Genomic DNA, 18,056 nt, shown 5'->3' with positions numbered 1-18,056 from the left:
AGATCACGTGCATCAAATCACGTCCCACGTCGAGGCTGTTCCAGTTCAGTTTTCAGTTTATTCCTTCGACTGACGCGTTCTTTTTTTCTGCCTTTCCTGTGGCGTTCGATTTATGATTTAACTATGGAAAGGTCTAACCCCGATCCGTGCTGTGCATTCGCATTTACGCACCACTTTAGCAGCCGCATTTCAGCCCTTTGTTGTTACATAGAGTGTGTTCTTTTCTTCCTCACCAGTTGCGAATGCAATGGTCGCTTTTCTTCTATTCGGAATAATCCAATCATGATTTCGCTGCGGAGGGCGACGGGAGTTCCTGCTTCTGCTCTGTGAGGTGATTCATGAATGCTTGTCAGTAGCTCGGGGAGTAATTTAGAGTATAAAATGAAAAAAAAAGAAGTGAGCAGGGGGTATTAAGAGTTTATTTCTCGAGTTACATCAGGTAAAGTAAAGTACAGGTTTAACTTAGTTTAATTGTTCCTTAATGCCATAAAGTAAAGCTTTAGAACATTTTTTTCACGTGTGACATTTTTGTGGTTGGTGATTGGAATCTTTTATGTATACTCATTCATCTCCTAGCTTTCTCCTTTCTTTTTGTACCACTACTACCTCTGTCAAGTGAATTTATTGTGAGGCACAGGAGCGTCTCGTCTGAGAAGTCCTTTAGGTACATTGCAATTGAATACTGTGTATATACTACTTCTCCTTAAAGTCATAGAATAGCAAAATAACTAAGGTCGAAGCCAGATATATTGGCCGGTGAGTTTCGTGAGAGGTATTCTCCCACCACACCGTTTGCCTGCCTCGGTGCTCCTTTTCTCAATGTTTTCTGACTCGCTCTCGTTCCGTCTCGTTCTCGCCTTCGCAGAACAAGAGCGAGCCAGGAGTGGTGGGGATAGCGCCAAGCTCCTAACGTGTAGGCCAAACCGAGCTCTTAGCGTAGAAATGCACACATCAGAATAGGTGTGAGTTAGCTCCGAAAAAAATCAGGAGCTTTATTGGTCAGAACATTGATTCTGTCTCGATAGCTTTATCGTATATTGGGCTACGCATAGCTTCGTAACGCACACAACTATTACGCTAAGAATAAATAACAGCCAAACGGCTGGGTTCAGGCGGAGCCGAGCAGCGTTCCCGGTACCCCACCATACACTTCGGGGCGGTTGATTTCTGCTCGATCGCTGCCCGCGGAAACGAATTCACCGGCCAATATATCTGGCTTCGACTTTAATCATGTTGTTATTGAAATTTTAAATGTACATAGTACTCCACTAATTTTGTTAAGAAGCACAGTTTATTTGAATTTTTATTTTATTGCACTAAAGATTCATTTTATATTATTTTTCAATTCAAAATTTCGGTCGCAGAATAGGAATTCTTTGGTTACAAGATTGACGACACGTATCTTTTAAATATATTAATGACGCATTATATAGAAATTTTTGGAGCACCCAATTTCTATTCTAATTAAAAGCTCACCCGTTTATTTTTTAAATTGAAATTAATAGTACATGGAATTAAATTACTTTATCTATGTATCGAATGTCCTTTAACTTCTGTGAATTTCGAGATAAGAAAACACAGGAAGTTCGTATTATATTTCCATCGAACGTGTCAATGAATCAGAGCTTTTTGCGGATGAATGGGCTGCTCGCTTTCAGAGAGCATAAAGCAATTACTGTTTCACTGAAACGGTTACAAAATAGTGGAATATGGTTGCGTACTTTTGCGTTAACCAGTAATTGAATGGAGTAGGTTGGTACGTATCACAATTGTGTACACATAACATTGTTGTTGCCATCTTGCATTTATTTGGACCAAAAACACGCCATTCACTATAATTTCCTTCAAGTAACTAATACGTACTTTTCAACAGAGTTGGGCAACATTTTTATTTAAATACAAACTTCGAGTAACGAATAAAAATTAAAAACATTATTGCCAAGTAAACCCCAGGTTAACTTTATTCGTCGAATAATCTAAAGTTTAAGCAACTTTTATTCCATCTGTTATTTAAATACTTTTTTATTTAATTAATACCCAACTCTGCTTTTTAACTAACAGCAATAACTTCATGTTATATCATTCAAAACCGTCTACATTAATTCGATGAAAAAATAATTGAGTACGTGGAATAAAGCTTTTTTCACAAATCCAACCATGAGTAAAAAGATTTGTGTCGTTACAAGCTTCGATTTTGTGAAAACTAATATTGAATGAATCTTAGTGCAACAAGAAGTCGAAATTGTATAAAGTCTAACTGTTTTTAGAACAAGGTATCGTTTTCGAGAAAATCAACTATGCAAATTCGTCTCATACACGTGCAGCTGACCAGGAATCGATTTTCGAGAAAAGCAGGAAGTCTTATGAAAATATTGTATTTTATATCTTCTACTTGGTTTTCCATAATTTTTTGTCACAGTTATTTTTCGTTGGACCACTTATTATGAAATATTTTGCAGTCCTGTTGCAGTAGTAGTTAATGATTTCCTTTTTTTTATAGGTGGCTGTTCAGCGTTTGGGCACTCCTGTTTTGGTGGCCACGGCAAAAGGTTCGATCCACAATTGCGGGACAATGTATTTCAAGAGAACCAAGCAACGACCAGCGACAGAAATCAGGAATTAGAAGCGATGCGTTTAAATAGCCGGTTTGGGTTTCCCGAGCAAAAGTTTGAAGGACAGGGAGAGGTACTTCCTCCTCAGACTCGTCGCCAAGGTTCCTCGAGATTTGACCCCTACACGTTATCTTTCATCTTCGGACAATGGGTACAGAAATTTCTGATTATACTGTGATCACTTTAAAAAGGAACAAAAATTAATAAACATTGTTAATGAGGTACGAAGAATGATATTAAACTTTGAAATTCAAGAAATTATAAGTATTTTTTTATTTTAGTATCAGAAGTCACACGAAAGCAGTAAAACCAGATTTCTAAAATTGAATTGTTTTTGGTTTTTAATTCATTCTTTGTGAACGATAAGAAATACGAAACAATTTGTAGAGAATTGTTGTGATCTTTTATCAGTGATTTAATTATTTTTCTATATATTTCTATAGTTTCGTAATTTTTCGGATTTCAGAGTTCGAGACCTTCAATAAAAATAAAAATTGAAACGGAGAAGTTTGAATAAATGCAATGAAAATTTAACGTAGAGAAAGTGAAAATAAACGCGACGAATCTACCGAAGAGTGTTTATTCGTTTTTTACCTCATTTTAAAAAAAAAATCAAATTTATTTGCTAAGTGGACTGTTAATAATTATAATTAATAATTGCAGTTGTCGTCGCATCGTCGTCTTCATCAACCGGACGTGGAACTTAACACCAAATAAGTGGTTAGACGTTTTTGTTGCCGTTTGGATATAAAAGCTAGAGAAGGAAATATATAAATTAACGAATGCAAAATTGTAACGAAATATTTTGGTTGCCATGTTGCGACGTTCTCATATGTTCTTTTAATTTATAGGTAGGGTAAATTATTTCAGTCACTTTTTGTACCGTGTATATATTGTTCACCGACAAGTAAATCAATGAGAAAAATTATTGTGTTCTGCCATTTCTGCATGCATTTACAGGTTTCTTCTCGGACCATGAAGTACAATCGTTACTATTTAACTTGAACGATATGTACCTATTTAAGCATAATGTAGACCAAATAAAACGTTATTCCTTATGATATATGTTTATGTTGAGTATTTTCGCGCTGGGCGGGTGTTAGGTTATGCGACTACAGATTTTGATGCGTTAACCTATAAATTTCGTTCGTCGTTATACGCGCGGCTATGCAGACTAATAACTGTAACTTGTAAGTACTAAAAAAAAAAAGGGAAGAGGAAGTAACCACTAGCGATCCTCTAGGCAGTGATCGGAACAACTTGTATCGTCGCTGATTGGTTGCCGCGATTTGGAGCAAAAGCAGAAGTAGACAGAGAAAGAAACTGTAAAAAATAAAGAGACAGAAATACTGATAGAAAGAGGCAGAAATACTGACAGAAAGAGAGAGAGAGAGAAATATTGATAGAAAGAGATAGATAAACATTTAGGTTATGTTATTTCCGGTTTTGCCCCAAAATGGCTGCGGTTATACCGATCACTCCCTAGAGGATCACTATGGCCGGTATTCATAGCCCCTACTTATTCTTAAGCACATACCAGCGGCCATGGCCGTGATGGAAACACCGGTTCCCGTAAGATCACCGAAGTTAAACATCACGGGGCGCGTACTGGGGAAAGATGGGTGACCATCACCTGTCTCCCGGTGCGTCGCTGCTGCTGGGACCCGAAGGAGAGAGGAGGGAAGAAGGAAAACTGACTATCGTTCGTTGGGCAATATAAGCGAAATGCTTGAAACGCCATCCTGTGTGTTAGAAACACACAGGAAAAAAAGAAATTCTTAAGCAAATGCTTAAGCGGCATCCTCTACTATCCTAGTAGCTAGTAAAGGACACCGAATGCTTAAGCATTTGCTTAAGAATAAGTAGCGACTGAGAATACCGCCTTAAGTATAGCGACTATGAATACCGGCCTATAACCACGACGCATGAGGCGCGCACGCGTGTGCATCGATAACTAAATATGATGTGTCGATAAAATCGTTACTAATTGTCAATTTCGCGCCCGGCGTAGGTAATTCAAGACCCGCCAAAAGGAACAAAGAAAAGAGGCGAGACTGAAAACGTAAAACCTGTTTTACCTACAAATTTAACAGTTTGACCTGATAATACAAATATGATTGGATAAAGTTGAGGAAGAGTTGCATTCACTGTATTAATTCGTTGTTGTTCTAAGAATGATATTTTCTGATTGTTAAGAAGTGTAAAAAAAAGGTTGAATTAATAAGTTATAGTCATTATATAATTATTTTGTGTTATTCCGTTCAAGGGACATGAAGATGTAATTATCGTGGGGCTGTCATATTTATGGTCAGTTACTAATAGATGGAAGAGACAGCACTGTTTTTACCATTCTATGCTAACTTCTGGCGTCGGTGGTGGCGCTCGGGTGCAATTCCTATTGGGGAATCCCTCCAAGTAGAACTATTTTCACAATTTTATTTGAGTTAATACCTGCTAATTGATGGGGAAATTGTTTAAAATTCCATGGCAGGTATTTTAGTTAAATATATCAAGTTTTGGAAAATCTTTCATCTTTCATGTCCACGTACTTAATGAATAACGATATTTTTTTTAATCATTATGAGATTAGAAGAGCATCTCTTTTTAAACTTATTTATAAGCTGGCAAAAATACTTTCCAGGAAGAATTATAATTTTATTATTGTGTTTCGAAAATTTGGCAACATAACAGTATGATTTCTTAGATAGTAGACTACAATTATTTTTGCTAAGTAGTTTTACAGTCAGATCTCAGATACTTTCCTGGTTTTTTAATTACAGCCAGCGCAATTAATAAATTATTTATGATTTAACTATTAACTGTATATTAGTAGTGTAGTAAAGCAATGACAGTAAAGCTAAGTTTGAAAATGAGAAGATTCGGAAATGTACAATTATAAAACGTTTCCTATAGTTTCTGATATGTAAATTAATTTAGTAATTATTTAGCTATTAATTTTGATGGATTGGTTTTAACACTGACACATGTTACTCATCTAACAAGATGTTAGATGATTCTAGAACAAAGTTAATGATAAATGAATGTGACTAACACCTGTGCAGTGATTAGTAGAAATGTCAGCGTCAGCTGTGTCGTTAATATTTTATACTATTAATAGTTTGTAGATTTTATATTATTCATCATATCACTTTCTCTGTTGTTCTGTTATCAACTCCTTATAATTTTTTAACTAATGTATATTTAAGTACTCATCAAAACACATTAAAGTTAATTTCTATCTTTCAATCAGTAATTAATATATATTCCACATCGTAAAACTAACAATTTATTCAGTAGCGCATTTTTTTATAAGAAACGAAAATTATATACATTTCGTATTTATTATATGACGGAATATTTAAGTTACTAGTCAATTATACATTGTGTTACAAAATTTCGTAGCGCAAACTAAGAGAATATCCATTTTCATGGCGGAATAACAAAAAGAATGCTAATGTAATATATGAAGGATTTACTTATAAAAATGGAATTGGGGATGCACAGTGAAATGTTGGTAAGACAGTCATTCAATTTTTATTCGAGAAACAGAATCACTAGTCGAATAGGTTAAATAATGTTCTTATTAGATCAGTTACAATACGTTTATGACAATTTCTATTGTACATTATGTTTCACGATAGTTCTTAATCTTTTCATTCGAAGTTATCGTCGGAGTCATCCTGAAAATAAATAGTAGCATGTTAATCACAAGTGACACGTGGAATCCTGTAATTCAACGAGACTCGAATTTACCAGAAATTTGAATAGCTGTACGTGTTGTGGTTTGCTGCCACGCTCATTGTTCTCATTACTCGACATTAACAATATATCTGGAATTTCTTGTCGTTCATCATTAACATTCCCCACTATGTCTCGAATATCGTTGATATTTCTCCTTTGACCATCGTCGCCGTCTTCATTATTGTTCTTATCCCTATAAAAGCGATAACACGTATTTATTAAATAGCGACGAACAACACTGATACTAAGAAAATTATACATCTTGATAATTTGTTGCATTATTATTTAAGAACTGTTTAAAAACTTCCTCGAAATTCTACTGCAACTAGAAAGCTTCCAACTTCCATTCTCCACATAGCAACTTGCCAATGCGCGTACCCCAGTCCCTTGACCCCAATTCGTATTTTTAAACAAAATTTAAATCTCGTTTTCAATTTATTTTTACACAAAAAATCGCCCTTCCCCGATTCCACTACTTTACCGCCATTGTATTCATTCAGTCCCCTTGGAACGCCTAAGACTGAACTTACTACCATTAGGTAAGTAACAATGTGTTAATAGTAACAGTTAATAATTTTTAACAATGCACTTCAGCACCTGAGAAAACAATCACTTCTTTAACATGGCACGAAGTCAGTTACACAAGGAGATTGAATTGTATTGTCATCGAAACTATGTAGGGTAAACGCACCAATAAATGAACACTTAAGGCTAATGAATGAACACTTTTATAAAATTATGTTTGCAGCGCGATTGATTCCACGTGCTGCAAAAATTGTTTGGATATCGAGCTATCAATTAAAAGAAGTCTCTAATTAATTAGTTGCTTATCTTAATAATTTATTTCACTCATTTTAATATAAAATGTCCATTCACTGGTACGTGTTCATTTACTGGTACACCCACCCTACATATGTGTGCAAAGTTTCAAGTCGATCGGAAATGTTGAAGTGTGTCAAAATTAACTTACAAGATTTCACCCTGACAAACGAACTCACAACTGAAACTAAATAAAAGCTTGTAAAGAAATGAACTTAAAGAACTTGATTTATAATTCACACCACACTATTCGAATACTTAAATATTCGAGTAGTTTTTGGATACTTGGATATTCGAATTATATTCGCCAAATAATTGAGCAACTGAAGTATTCGAATATTCGAATACCGAATAATTCGACAAATACTCCCAGCCCTATCGCCAATACGTAATAATACCAAATATTTTTCGCTTTCTGCTTTCCGTAGGAGGTTCCCCTTCCTGATCCTAAAACGGTGACCATCGGTAGTGGAACACTCTGCATAATAGAACTCACCTAATAGGCACATCACTGATCATATGTGCGTTAAGGTCACCACTGTCCGAATGCTGTGGCAACTGTATTTTTATCTTGAAAGGTCTGTCCCATCTTTCCCTGTACTTGTTCGGCACCGATGGCCGTCCAATCAAACGAGATAATATCCATTGCTCCTTCGTGAACGATGGCACCTCTTGCACGTCGTTTGAAGATCTTGATGGGACGATGTACGCGTTGTTATTGTGCCCTCCGCTGCGTTTACCGTGAGCTGTAATCGTTATGCAACAAATACTGTAATTTCAGGAAATGCGCAAGGCTGTGCGGAGATTTTTTCCAGGGGTGGGGGCAACTTAGGGTGATGGAAAAAAAATATACCCCTCTTGCTTTTTTTAACCCATTTTATAGTGCCAATTTAATTACAAATTTAAAACCGAAATTTAATAATATTCCCTTTTTTTAAATATAAATTTAATTAGCATCAGTTTTGAAAAATAAGCGATTTTTTTCTCAAAAGCCAGGGAGGGGGCAACTACCCCTTTTGCACCACCCTCCGGACGCCCATGGAAATGCGTGCCTCTAGGAAGAAAATTCGTTCAACTTTAGAAAGTTTGAATTCAAAATCTTCGTCGGTTACACGAATATTTTTGTGCTCAAGTGGACCTACGTCTGTTTAATAAATACAGACACAGTTGTGAAATCTTAAGAAATATGATCTTGGAAAAATTTTGTGCCAATTGCAACGTTTACTGCTTTGCACCATTCTTTTGAAACACTTTCTTTGTGTCATCAGAAACGTGGAACTGTTTGGGGTGGCTGTGTTAAATTGGACACTCTGTATGGGAAGGGTTTGCTTCTACTTTTATAGTCTGGAGAAAATTAAATGGCTGTTCAAGGGCACTGTCTTGATGGCGTTAGATATATGCCAGTAATTATGAAAGGGATTAAATTATTAACACTTTTTATTGTATTTTTTAATACATTGCCCAAAACTAAAATATTTCAAGACGGAATATTTTTTCGTTTACATATGTTACTTGCACGATCACATTGTTTATTACAGTTGTTGTTTTATAATAATCAGTTGTCAAAAGGATGACAATTTGAGTTTATGATTCTGATGACAAGTGAAACAAAGGAAATTCAGCTTTTAGTTCATTTGAATCCCTTATTTAAAAACATTTAATTTATTTAAGGGGTTACCTACCGTCAGGGGGTAGAAAAAGAATCGATTCTTTGGGAATTTATTTCAGAAAGTACATGCATAATTTTATGCAATGGTTTTTGTATTCAGATGAGAAACACTTTAACAGGTTATTGTATTATTTGTTGGTATAAAAATATTTAGTTATTGCGCAATTACAACTGATTTCCCGGAAGCTGTTTTTAGACCGGTGACCACGATTTCTCCAAAACCGCTTCACTAATCTTTCTGAAACTTTGTAGGTTTCTTCTAGATATTCCATTCCAGTATTTAATCGAAACATTTGTTTTTCCAATGCATAGTTTTTATTTTATGGATGAAAAGTGAGTGTTTTCCTACGAAAATCTATCATTTCAATTTAAACATCTGCCATTTTGTCCCAGATTAATAATTTATAAAACGGAACGATTAAAGACTAGATAAACTACTGTACTAACTAAATCGTCTTCGTTTTTATATTTCAGATAACCCAGTTCCGAATAATGTTGGTCACCGCAAAACGTGTTTCTAAAAACAGCTTCCGGGAAATCAGTTGTGCTTCTGCAACAACTAAATATTTTTATACCAAAACATTATATAATAATCTGTTAAAGTGTCCCTCACCTGAATACAAAAACCATTGCATAAAAATATGCATGTACTTTCTGAAATAAATTCCCAAAGAATCGATTCTTTCTCTACCCCCTGACGGTAGGTAACCCCTTAAATCTATTTTCGCATAATTGCATTAAAATTTCATGTGAAATTAAAGCAATGTGACTGGATAATGCAATTTTCGATTAATATTCAATATTCTGGTGTTGTTAAGTTTTATTTCTATAAAGGTTTCATGAGAAGTGATAAGTAACGTTAGAAAATAAGCAATTCAATTTTGAATATAGTCGATTAAAACTTTTTTTCTGATGTTCTCATTGTAACCTCGTAAAATTATTGTTCCTAACGAATAAAATATAATAATTGGTAACGTACCTCCCCAACACGAATGCCCATAGCTGAGGCATGAACCTGAAAGAAATATATTTTATGGTGAATACTTAATCATCATTAGTATGTTGTTAATATATTTAGAAAATAATTAATTCGATCACATAATTAATTCGGTGCCCAAAAGTTCTTCCTTAAAAATTACTTTCTCTTCCTCCCTTCTTCCTTCTTTACTTACTCTTTTGCTTTTTCTTTTTTTAATAATTTCAGCTGTGCACCTTATACATTATAGACTATAGCGTAACAGAACGTAGATAAAATATACAGAACGGGCATAATAAATAAAGGGGGCAATAATTGGGGAAAATAGAGCAACAAATTTTGTTATTTGTTATGAAATGTAAATCAAATAGACGTAATAGGCGTACTAAATAAATAGGATAAGAGGTCAGGAATATGGAATAAGAGGGATAAAAATAGATACACTGAAAATGGAAAATGTTATAGTATACGATACTTGCAAGGTACTTTTCAGAATGAGCTACGTGCTCACCACACGTTATTTTATCCTTTGAATTACATTCTGAATGAACACCTTACGTGGGCGAGTTAGTCTCGTCAGGATTTTTTAAATTAGGCAGTTAAAACAATAAACGTGTGGGTGCTTTCACAGTGAACTGGCTTAATTAAAAATTCAACAGCGCGCCTATGCGCCTCGTGTGCCGGTATAAAAAGATTCGTGGATTACATTAGATTCTGCACAAAATGTTATATATTAGATGGATTAAACTTTCATATCCGCATTCACCACGTTTCGATCGAGTATGAATTTTTTTTTATTAAATGTGAACCTCTGATTGGTGTTTACTGACGTGTGTAAACATTGTATGTTTTGTTTGAAACATAATTGCAATATCTTCTGACTAACCTGAAAAATGGAAGGTTCGAATTTGATTAAATGATTCAGTGCGAATAAAATGAATGACGGTTTGCTCTCTCGTGTTATTGTAACATATTGATTTTTAGTATTTATCAAATTAATATTGCTGCAGTATAATGTAAGTACAATTGTGCTTTCGTTGCTTTGCTTATTTTGAATGAATATGTTAGAAGAATGAAGAATTAAAGTAATTTTATTTGTAGCATTTTTAATTAAAATTCTTCACAATCAAGTAGAAAGGTATCATACGAATAGCACGGGAGAAAATACGTTTGATAGCTTCTATTAGAATAGTTTGGAATAGAAAATTGATTTTCCGTAAATCTAAAATTTAAACAGTGTTTTAGAACGTGTAATCCCGCGTTTTTTTATAATTATATTCTGCCAATTATTACAGTCAACAGTTTCGTTGCTCAATGTGTGCATATTGCATGAAAAGAGTAATAAGAGTAGTAAAAAAAAAGAATATATTATTTTAGAATATTTTCTACATTTATCTATTTTGAGTAATGTAATAGATAAAATAGATAAATGTAGAAACTATTCTAAAATAATATATTCTTTTTTTTTACTACTCTTATATCTCTCTCTCTCTCTCTCTCTCTCTCTCTCTCTCTCTCTCTCTCTCTCTCTATCTATTTTAACGCTTTTCTATTTAACACTTTTCTTCTTCCTAACGGCGATTTTCAAAAAAGACAAAAGGTGATGTTCCAAGCATCTCGTATGCGATAACAATTCTGAGACTTTTATAATACTCCCGACGATGTGCACTGAATTCTGATGACTCTAAATCTAAATGCATGTAGTCAGGAAGAAGGTGGTATGGATTGCTATATGATACACAGGGTATTGAACAAAACAGTTTAAGATGTAGAAAGTATTAACTATATTCTGTTCTTAATTATATTCTGTACAAAATGTTTATTGTTAGTCAACATAAATTGAAAAATCAACTTTGTCAAAGTTATATTAAAACACATTTTTTGGAATTGAGATATACTGATGTGGTGTTAAAATAAAAGCACCAAGTTTTCGTAGTAATAATTTCAAGTTGCCATATTTTATGAAGATAAATGAAATTTAAAAAACAGACAGGTGACAATTTAAGAAGAAGTACTAATTTTGAAATTGTATTACACTGTCTCTTGATATAATCGATTTTATTTTAACTCTATTGTAAATTAACCCTTCGTGGTCACACGGGGTATATTGTACCCCAAGAATAAGTTTCGAGTTAAAATGTTGTGTCTTTACGACTTCCAAAGGGGATTTATCGCAAGAAAAAAAAAATTAAAAATTAAAAAATCGCTTTTTTCCCACAACTGTGAAAAATCGCTCATTTTCAACTACAAATTTACATTTCTAGAAAGAGACTATTAGACCACGATTGTATAAGTATTACGAACGTACAATTATCACTGAAAAGTTAAAAGATTGAAAAATACGAAAATGGTAACTCAAAAAATGACGCTGGGGTACAGTGAACCCCGTGCGACCAACTTGTGATTATAAGAAGGTGTGACCACGAAGGGTTAAGTGATCTCGTAAAGAGAGCAAGGACGATAAATATGAAAAATGGTAATTTGATTTTAAAAATAAACTAAAACACTTTGGTAGATTTCAATACGACAAATATTAAACCAAATAAATGTAACTGACATTTGCTCAGAATTTTGCAGGAAATATTATTTTATATCGCACTGACCCATTAAATTAACCGATTTGATTGATTAATTAATTGCTATCAATTTTCCAGAATATATTTACTCCTCCTTATATTGGTACATGAAAGCAATAATAGTGATCATGTATGACAGATATTGAAGACGTATTAAATACTGTCACTTTAAATACATACTTGTTATGGTAAATAAAATTTTTAAAACCATTCTAGAGCTTCATATTTTTTTCTGATTAATTTCAAATCATTTTAAACACTATCAACTAAACTCAAGTACCTTTAAATTAAAACGCAATGACAATAGCATAAACTTTCATGCTCTGATAAAAATCAATGCCAAACATTTCACATTAATTGTTGTTCAGTCAAAGGGTGGCAACATTCTTGTGTTGCAAGCTGCAATCTACTCCATAGCATAGTAACTGTGAATGTGAACCAGCATCATAAAATTTTAAGAGTACACGTCCTCCCTTATGTAAGTGTATGTACTATAATATAGTCACTTGTACGAGATTCCCTGTGGACTTTTCAAATCCAAACAGTGTAATTTCACCGAAACGTGTTCGCAATCGAAATCAACCAAATAGAACGTATAAGATCATCGATCATCTTTCATATTAAATATCTGGTGTGTACCTATGTGTGTATAAAATTAACGCATACATACACATGTATATATCGTTGAATTTCTTTTCGATATAAGTCGATTAAACTCTGGAATTAAAAGTCTAGTTTGGACCCGATTCCACAAAACATATTGACATTTTGAAAATTTTACTAATCTAATTGTTTCGAATGCCACAACCAATTCTTTGTCGCCTACTCTTAAAATTTGGATCTACAATTTATCAACACCTTTTTACAACTTCTATATCCCAATTTTTACATCATGATTGCAATATTCAAAAACTTCTTCATGTTGCCATTATGTCTGTCGACCCAAAATTTTGAATTTCAAAAACTTAAACAATTGATGACAATTTTTAAGTTAAAGAAATTTTTTCTCATGCAAAATTTCGCTTTGTAATTGGATTTTTTTTTAAATTAAAAATTTTCGCTCTGTAATCGGTTATTTTTTTTTTAAATTAAAAATTTTCGCTCTGTAATCGGTTATTTTATTTTAAATTAAAAAAATCCGCTCTGTAATCGGTTATTCTTTTAAATTAAAAAAATTCGCTCGACAGACTATAGTAGCAACATTATTTTACAAGAATCTCATTTTATTTTTCAGATCCATCGATGTTCAAAGAAGATATCACGACGACCGTAAAGTGGCATTTTTCTGCAGTGATGTAAAAATTGTTGTAAATAAATGTTTGTTGTATTTTCTTTAATAAGACCCCTAAAAAATTCCAAAATCATTCATCTTTGACAAACACAGCTATAAAATTTTTTTGGAAAAATATTCATGTCTGCAGGTTCCCTTTTTCTCCTAAAAATGATTATATAATCATACTATATAGGCGAAAATTTAATTTTAAATTTTAAGGTGGCCTGGGTGCGGGATAGTTGTCTTTTGATTAACCAAACACTACTGTACAAAAAATTGGAAAATATTCATCTCTGCAGGTTCCTTTTTCTCCTAAATAATCATATAATCATTTTTAGAAGAAAAAGGAACCTGCACACATGAATGTTTTTCCAAATAATTTTTACATTTGTGTTTGGTTAATCAAAAGACAACTATCCCGCACCCAGGCCAACTGTAAATTAAAATTAAAATTTTCCGCTCCGCCCTACTGTATACCTAACAATGAGCGAACGAATTTTTCACAATCGCCTAATATTTCACCCACAATTGCAGTCTCCACTTTTCGTAACCTACTTATATCTGAATATTTATTTCGCGGCATGTGAAAGTCGATCGAATGAAATATTAAATTTACTACGTTCAGCTAGTACTTCTATTATTTGAATGTATAGGTAGGTGCGCGTGAAACAGACACGAGAAGAAACATCCATTTCCATTTCTCCAATAGTTGCATCGACCAGGTGACAAAGACAAAAATTCAATTTCTGATTTCTGTATCTCCGACGAATCACCCCGGCCTCCATCCCCTTTCGCTCTGTGTTTCGTCGTCTTTGCACAGATGCGCGTCAGGGACATAAACAGCTTCTTTTTATCCTGTCATCGGTGTCCACTGAACGTGTTCCTTGGAGAAACGTGAAACGTTCGAATGTGCAGAGTGCATCTTACGATGTCGACATAAGTATATGACTAAACCAGAAACAATTTTCACGCAGATGGTCTTTGTCTTTAATCTGCTTTACTAGGTAAACACGAGGGTTGAATTGCATAGAGGGTGTTTCTAAAGTCGCTGGATTTTTTTTTATTTTGGTGAAATGGGAAAAATAAATTTCGAGTAAGAAAATTTATTTAAATAATTTAAATAATTTCACAATTTCTTACTAGATCGCTGTTTTTACGATTTTATATTTTAGGAATGGATTCAGTGGTTGAAAATAAATTTGTGAGTTTATGCTAACATATTTCCAATTCTATCGTGTTTCTCTGTTTTGGTGAACTTTCGTGTTCGAATAATTCTTCTGGGGATTCTAATTAATTTCTTTCTTTACATTTTAAAGTTTGAAAATAATGAAGTTTATCCGAATTGAAAAAGGTATTGAGAATAGTATTTCTTTAAAAGTATCGTTTTTATTGTTGTGCTTGTGGGAGAAAGGGTAGTATTCAGCTTTATCTTTGTTGAATTGTGGAATTTGTGTAACCCCATGTTTGTCGATGACTAATTTTGAAATTTACTATATACTAATTTTCGTAAATTTTTTTATTAATAACATTTCAACATCACGTTAAAGTTTACTGGTCAACTAGCCTTGCTTTAGATACAACCCGTAAAGCAAGAAAGTATATAGTTATAATAAAAAAAATGAATCACATTGTCCACAACAAAATAAACTAGCCTTAACAGAAAAATTATATATATATCAGATTTGGGCTTTGAAACCATTTAAATTGTCTTGCAAAAATTCATTCACAAAGTCTGCTAAAGCCAAAGTAAATATGAATACCAAAGTCCAACGTTCTACATTTTTTAAATAAATTCAAAATCAGCACAGTGAGGACATAAAACCCTGACAGGAAAGGATATACATTCCACGTGAACTACACGCAATTTCATAAAAATTCCCAACATCGATTGCCAAAATCCTGTATATTTTTTGCGAAATTACACGCAAATTTCAAAATCCAACATTCTATATACCTCAAACGAACTAAAAACCAACAAAACGATTACTTAAACCCTTCCCCATTTCACATGGACAATATGATTATCCTTTTTAAAGTCAAATATCGGCATCGAAATTGTAGTACCAGAATATAATTATTTTTGACTTTTTAGTGAATTATTGATTACGTTAAATAAAATCGTTTCACTTAAAATTTGTTTTTTTCTATATTTTGACAATTCCCCCTGTGCATCCACTACTGTGTACACGCGTAGCTGTATTTATTTCACTAGTTGTATTTATTTCTAAATCATAAAACTCCACGCCACTGCGTGCGCGTTTAATTCTAATTCTCCAAAATATTATAATATTTATAAGCTTCAAAGAGTCGTTTTTTTTTTTCTTTAAGTGCTTACTATTTGCAGAAAGTTCCTCTTACACGCCGTGTTTAAGTAGCCACCACTGGGAACACGAACTGATAGGGCAACGGAATCTGGGTTCTCGAGGATTAGCTGCAACAGGTTACTACCACCGAGCTCGTGGAACGCGTGAAGTTGTTAATCTTATACCTCGTAAACGGGGTTTCCCTATATTTATACAATTAAAATTTAACGCCCCCCGATGGGAACGGGGATCACTAGACCATGGATAATCTCATTAATTAAGTTGCACGAACTTCGTTATTATTGTCCACGTTAGTCCTTCTTAAGCCACCCTTTCTATTACGTACACATTTAGCATTTAATAACAGTCTCTCGATGAAAACTGCCATGCTAACGATTATTACATTTAAATATTACGTAAAGTCTATGACATTTTGAATATTCATTTCATTTCATTTCATTTCATTTCATGTTACTAATCACATTTCAATATAAATTATTTAATGCATTTAGAATAAAAACAGTATTACGCGATGGATATATTAAATTGAAAATATTTTACAAATATTTGACAAAATTCGTACTCTTTGAAATAAGTTTCCTATGGTCCAATTAAAATTGAAATTTTAATAATAGTGATCTTTTATTGGTAAAAATTAATCTAACGGAGGATTCGAAAATTGTTTTACCAATTACTTGCCTGTTATTTCAATAAAATAAATAAATGGAATATTAAATTTTATTCTGAAATTCGAAGGAACATTTTATCTTTAATAAAAAACGCACTATGATCGAATTTTAATATACAGGGTGTCCCAGTATTGGTGGCACATACAAGGAGGGTGTGATTCAGAAACACTTGCTCCATTTGGAATTACCGGGTTATTGTTAAATAAAAAATTGTTTGTTCAATTCTTGAAATATAGAATAATATAGCCTGCAAGTTTTAGAATGATTGTATGTACAGTTTCCTTATCAAAAAATCCCCAAAAGATCGTTGATTGCTGCAGATTACACCAGGTTTACCCCTTAAGTGGGAGGCCTATATAAAAATTTTCGAAAAACCGATTTTTCGATTTTTATATTTTCTTGAAGTACATCTTGAAAATATTTCCTGAAAGTATCAAGTTAATCCGACAAAAATTAACAAAGTTATACGCGTGTAATTAGGAAGGTGTTCCTCGGCGTAGCGCTCAAACTCAAAAGTTTAAACGGGTTTTCCTGAAAATCATGTTTTCAAAGTCTGTGACACACATAACCAAAAAATTAACGAACCGATTTACTTTAGGGTTTGTAGGCTTATTTTAGGGTTAAAAATCTGAACACTATCGGAAGCTTTTCCTTTTTTTTGCCTAGATTTTTTTTTTTATTCAAAAAACGAGCGGTTTTAGCGAAATATCGATGCTTCAACATTCAACTTTGCACAGCCGCCACTTTGTCTCACAATAATTTTTCCAAAATCGGTCCCGATAGCGTCTAGATAATTTCATAGGTATATTATCTAAAAAAAATCGAATTTACAATTTTGGGTGATTCTGCACCGAGCTACGGTTGTCACCACAAAGCGCCTAGAAAAGATCGTCTCGGGCATCGGTTATAACTCACAAACCTTTCACTACTTTTTATCACAAAAAATACTGAAATATCCGTAAGATGTACTCTTTCCAATAAACTAATGTTTAATAATAATACTTTATCGGTTTTCTAGAAAAAATTTTTAAAGAAGCATGTTCTTTTGACCGTTCTAGGTTACAGTGGCCCATATTTATACGTGTCAAAATTTTCTTTTGTATTTCTTTGCTCTCACTCCCTACAACGGTGACATTTGATAAAAAAAATAGTCCCTGAAAAAGGTTATTGCAATCGGACAACAGGAAAGGGTGCCGACCAGGCCTTAAAGTTTAGAATTTGAGGAATTTCTCAAAAATGGTAAGCCCTACCGAAATTTTGTTCAAATAATATTTAAAGAGCATTAAATTTTCTACAATTACTGTATTTATCATTTTTACGTGCTTCCAACCATTTTTTAGATAATAACGTTTGAATATAGAGAAGTCCGCGCCTCGCGCGTCCCACCTATTCGGCGTG

The 18,056-nt window shown here is 33.4% G+C and overlaps 2 protein-coding genes across 3 annotated transcripts in view; one reads left to right on the top strand and one right to left on the bottom strand.

Annotated features, from left to right (window-relative positions):
- The window catches only part of LOC143375729 (uncharacterized), a 36,368-nt gene extending 32,693 nt beyond the window's left edge, over window positions 1-3,675 (top strand). The window contains exons 2-3 of the mRNA XM_076825132.1: window positions 2,501-2,763; window positions 3,276-3,675. Coding sequence (XP_076681247.1) covers window positions 2,501-2,763; window positions 3,276-3,329 — 317 coding nt within the window. The 3' untranslated portion in view covers window positions 3,330-3,675. The remainder of the gene's footprint in view (window positions 1-2,500; window positions 2,764-3,275) is intronic.
- A 2,446-nt stretch (window positions 3,676-6,121) lies between these two features.
- The window catches only part of Ccha1 (neuropeptide CCHamide 1), a 151,461-nt gene continuing 139,526 nt past the window's right edge, over window positions 6,122-18,056 (bottom strand). For both annotated transcript variants that reach the window (XM_076825757.1, XM_076825756.1), the window contains 4 exons: window positions 9,821-9,856; window positions 7,669-7,918; window positions 6,366-6,546; window positions 6,122-6,292 (listed from right to left, as the gene is read on the bottom strand). In XM_076825757.1, the coding sequence (XP_076681872.1) occupies window positions 6,266-6,292; window positions 6,366-6,546; window positions 7,669-7,918; window positions 9,821-9,856 (494 nt within the window). In that variant the 3' untranslated portion in view covers window positions 6,122-6,265. The remainder of the gene's footprint in view (window positions 6,293-6,365; window positions 6,547-7,668; window positions 7,919-9,820; window positions 9,857-18,056) is intronic.

Source organism: Andrena cerasifolii, chromosome 13 (assembly GCF_050908995.1).
Source record: "Andrena cerasifolii isolate SP2316 chromosome 13, iyAndCera1_principal, whole genome shotgun sequence".
Lineage (NCBI taxonomy): Eukaryota > Metazoa > Arthropoda > Insecta > Hymenoptera > Andrenidae > Andrena > Andrena cerasifolii.
This window is presented reverse-complemented; position numbering and strand designations above follow the sequence as displayed.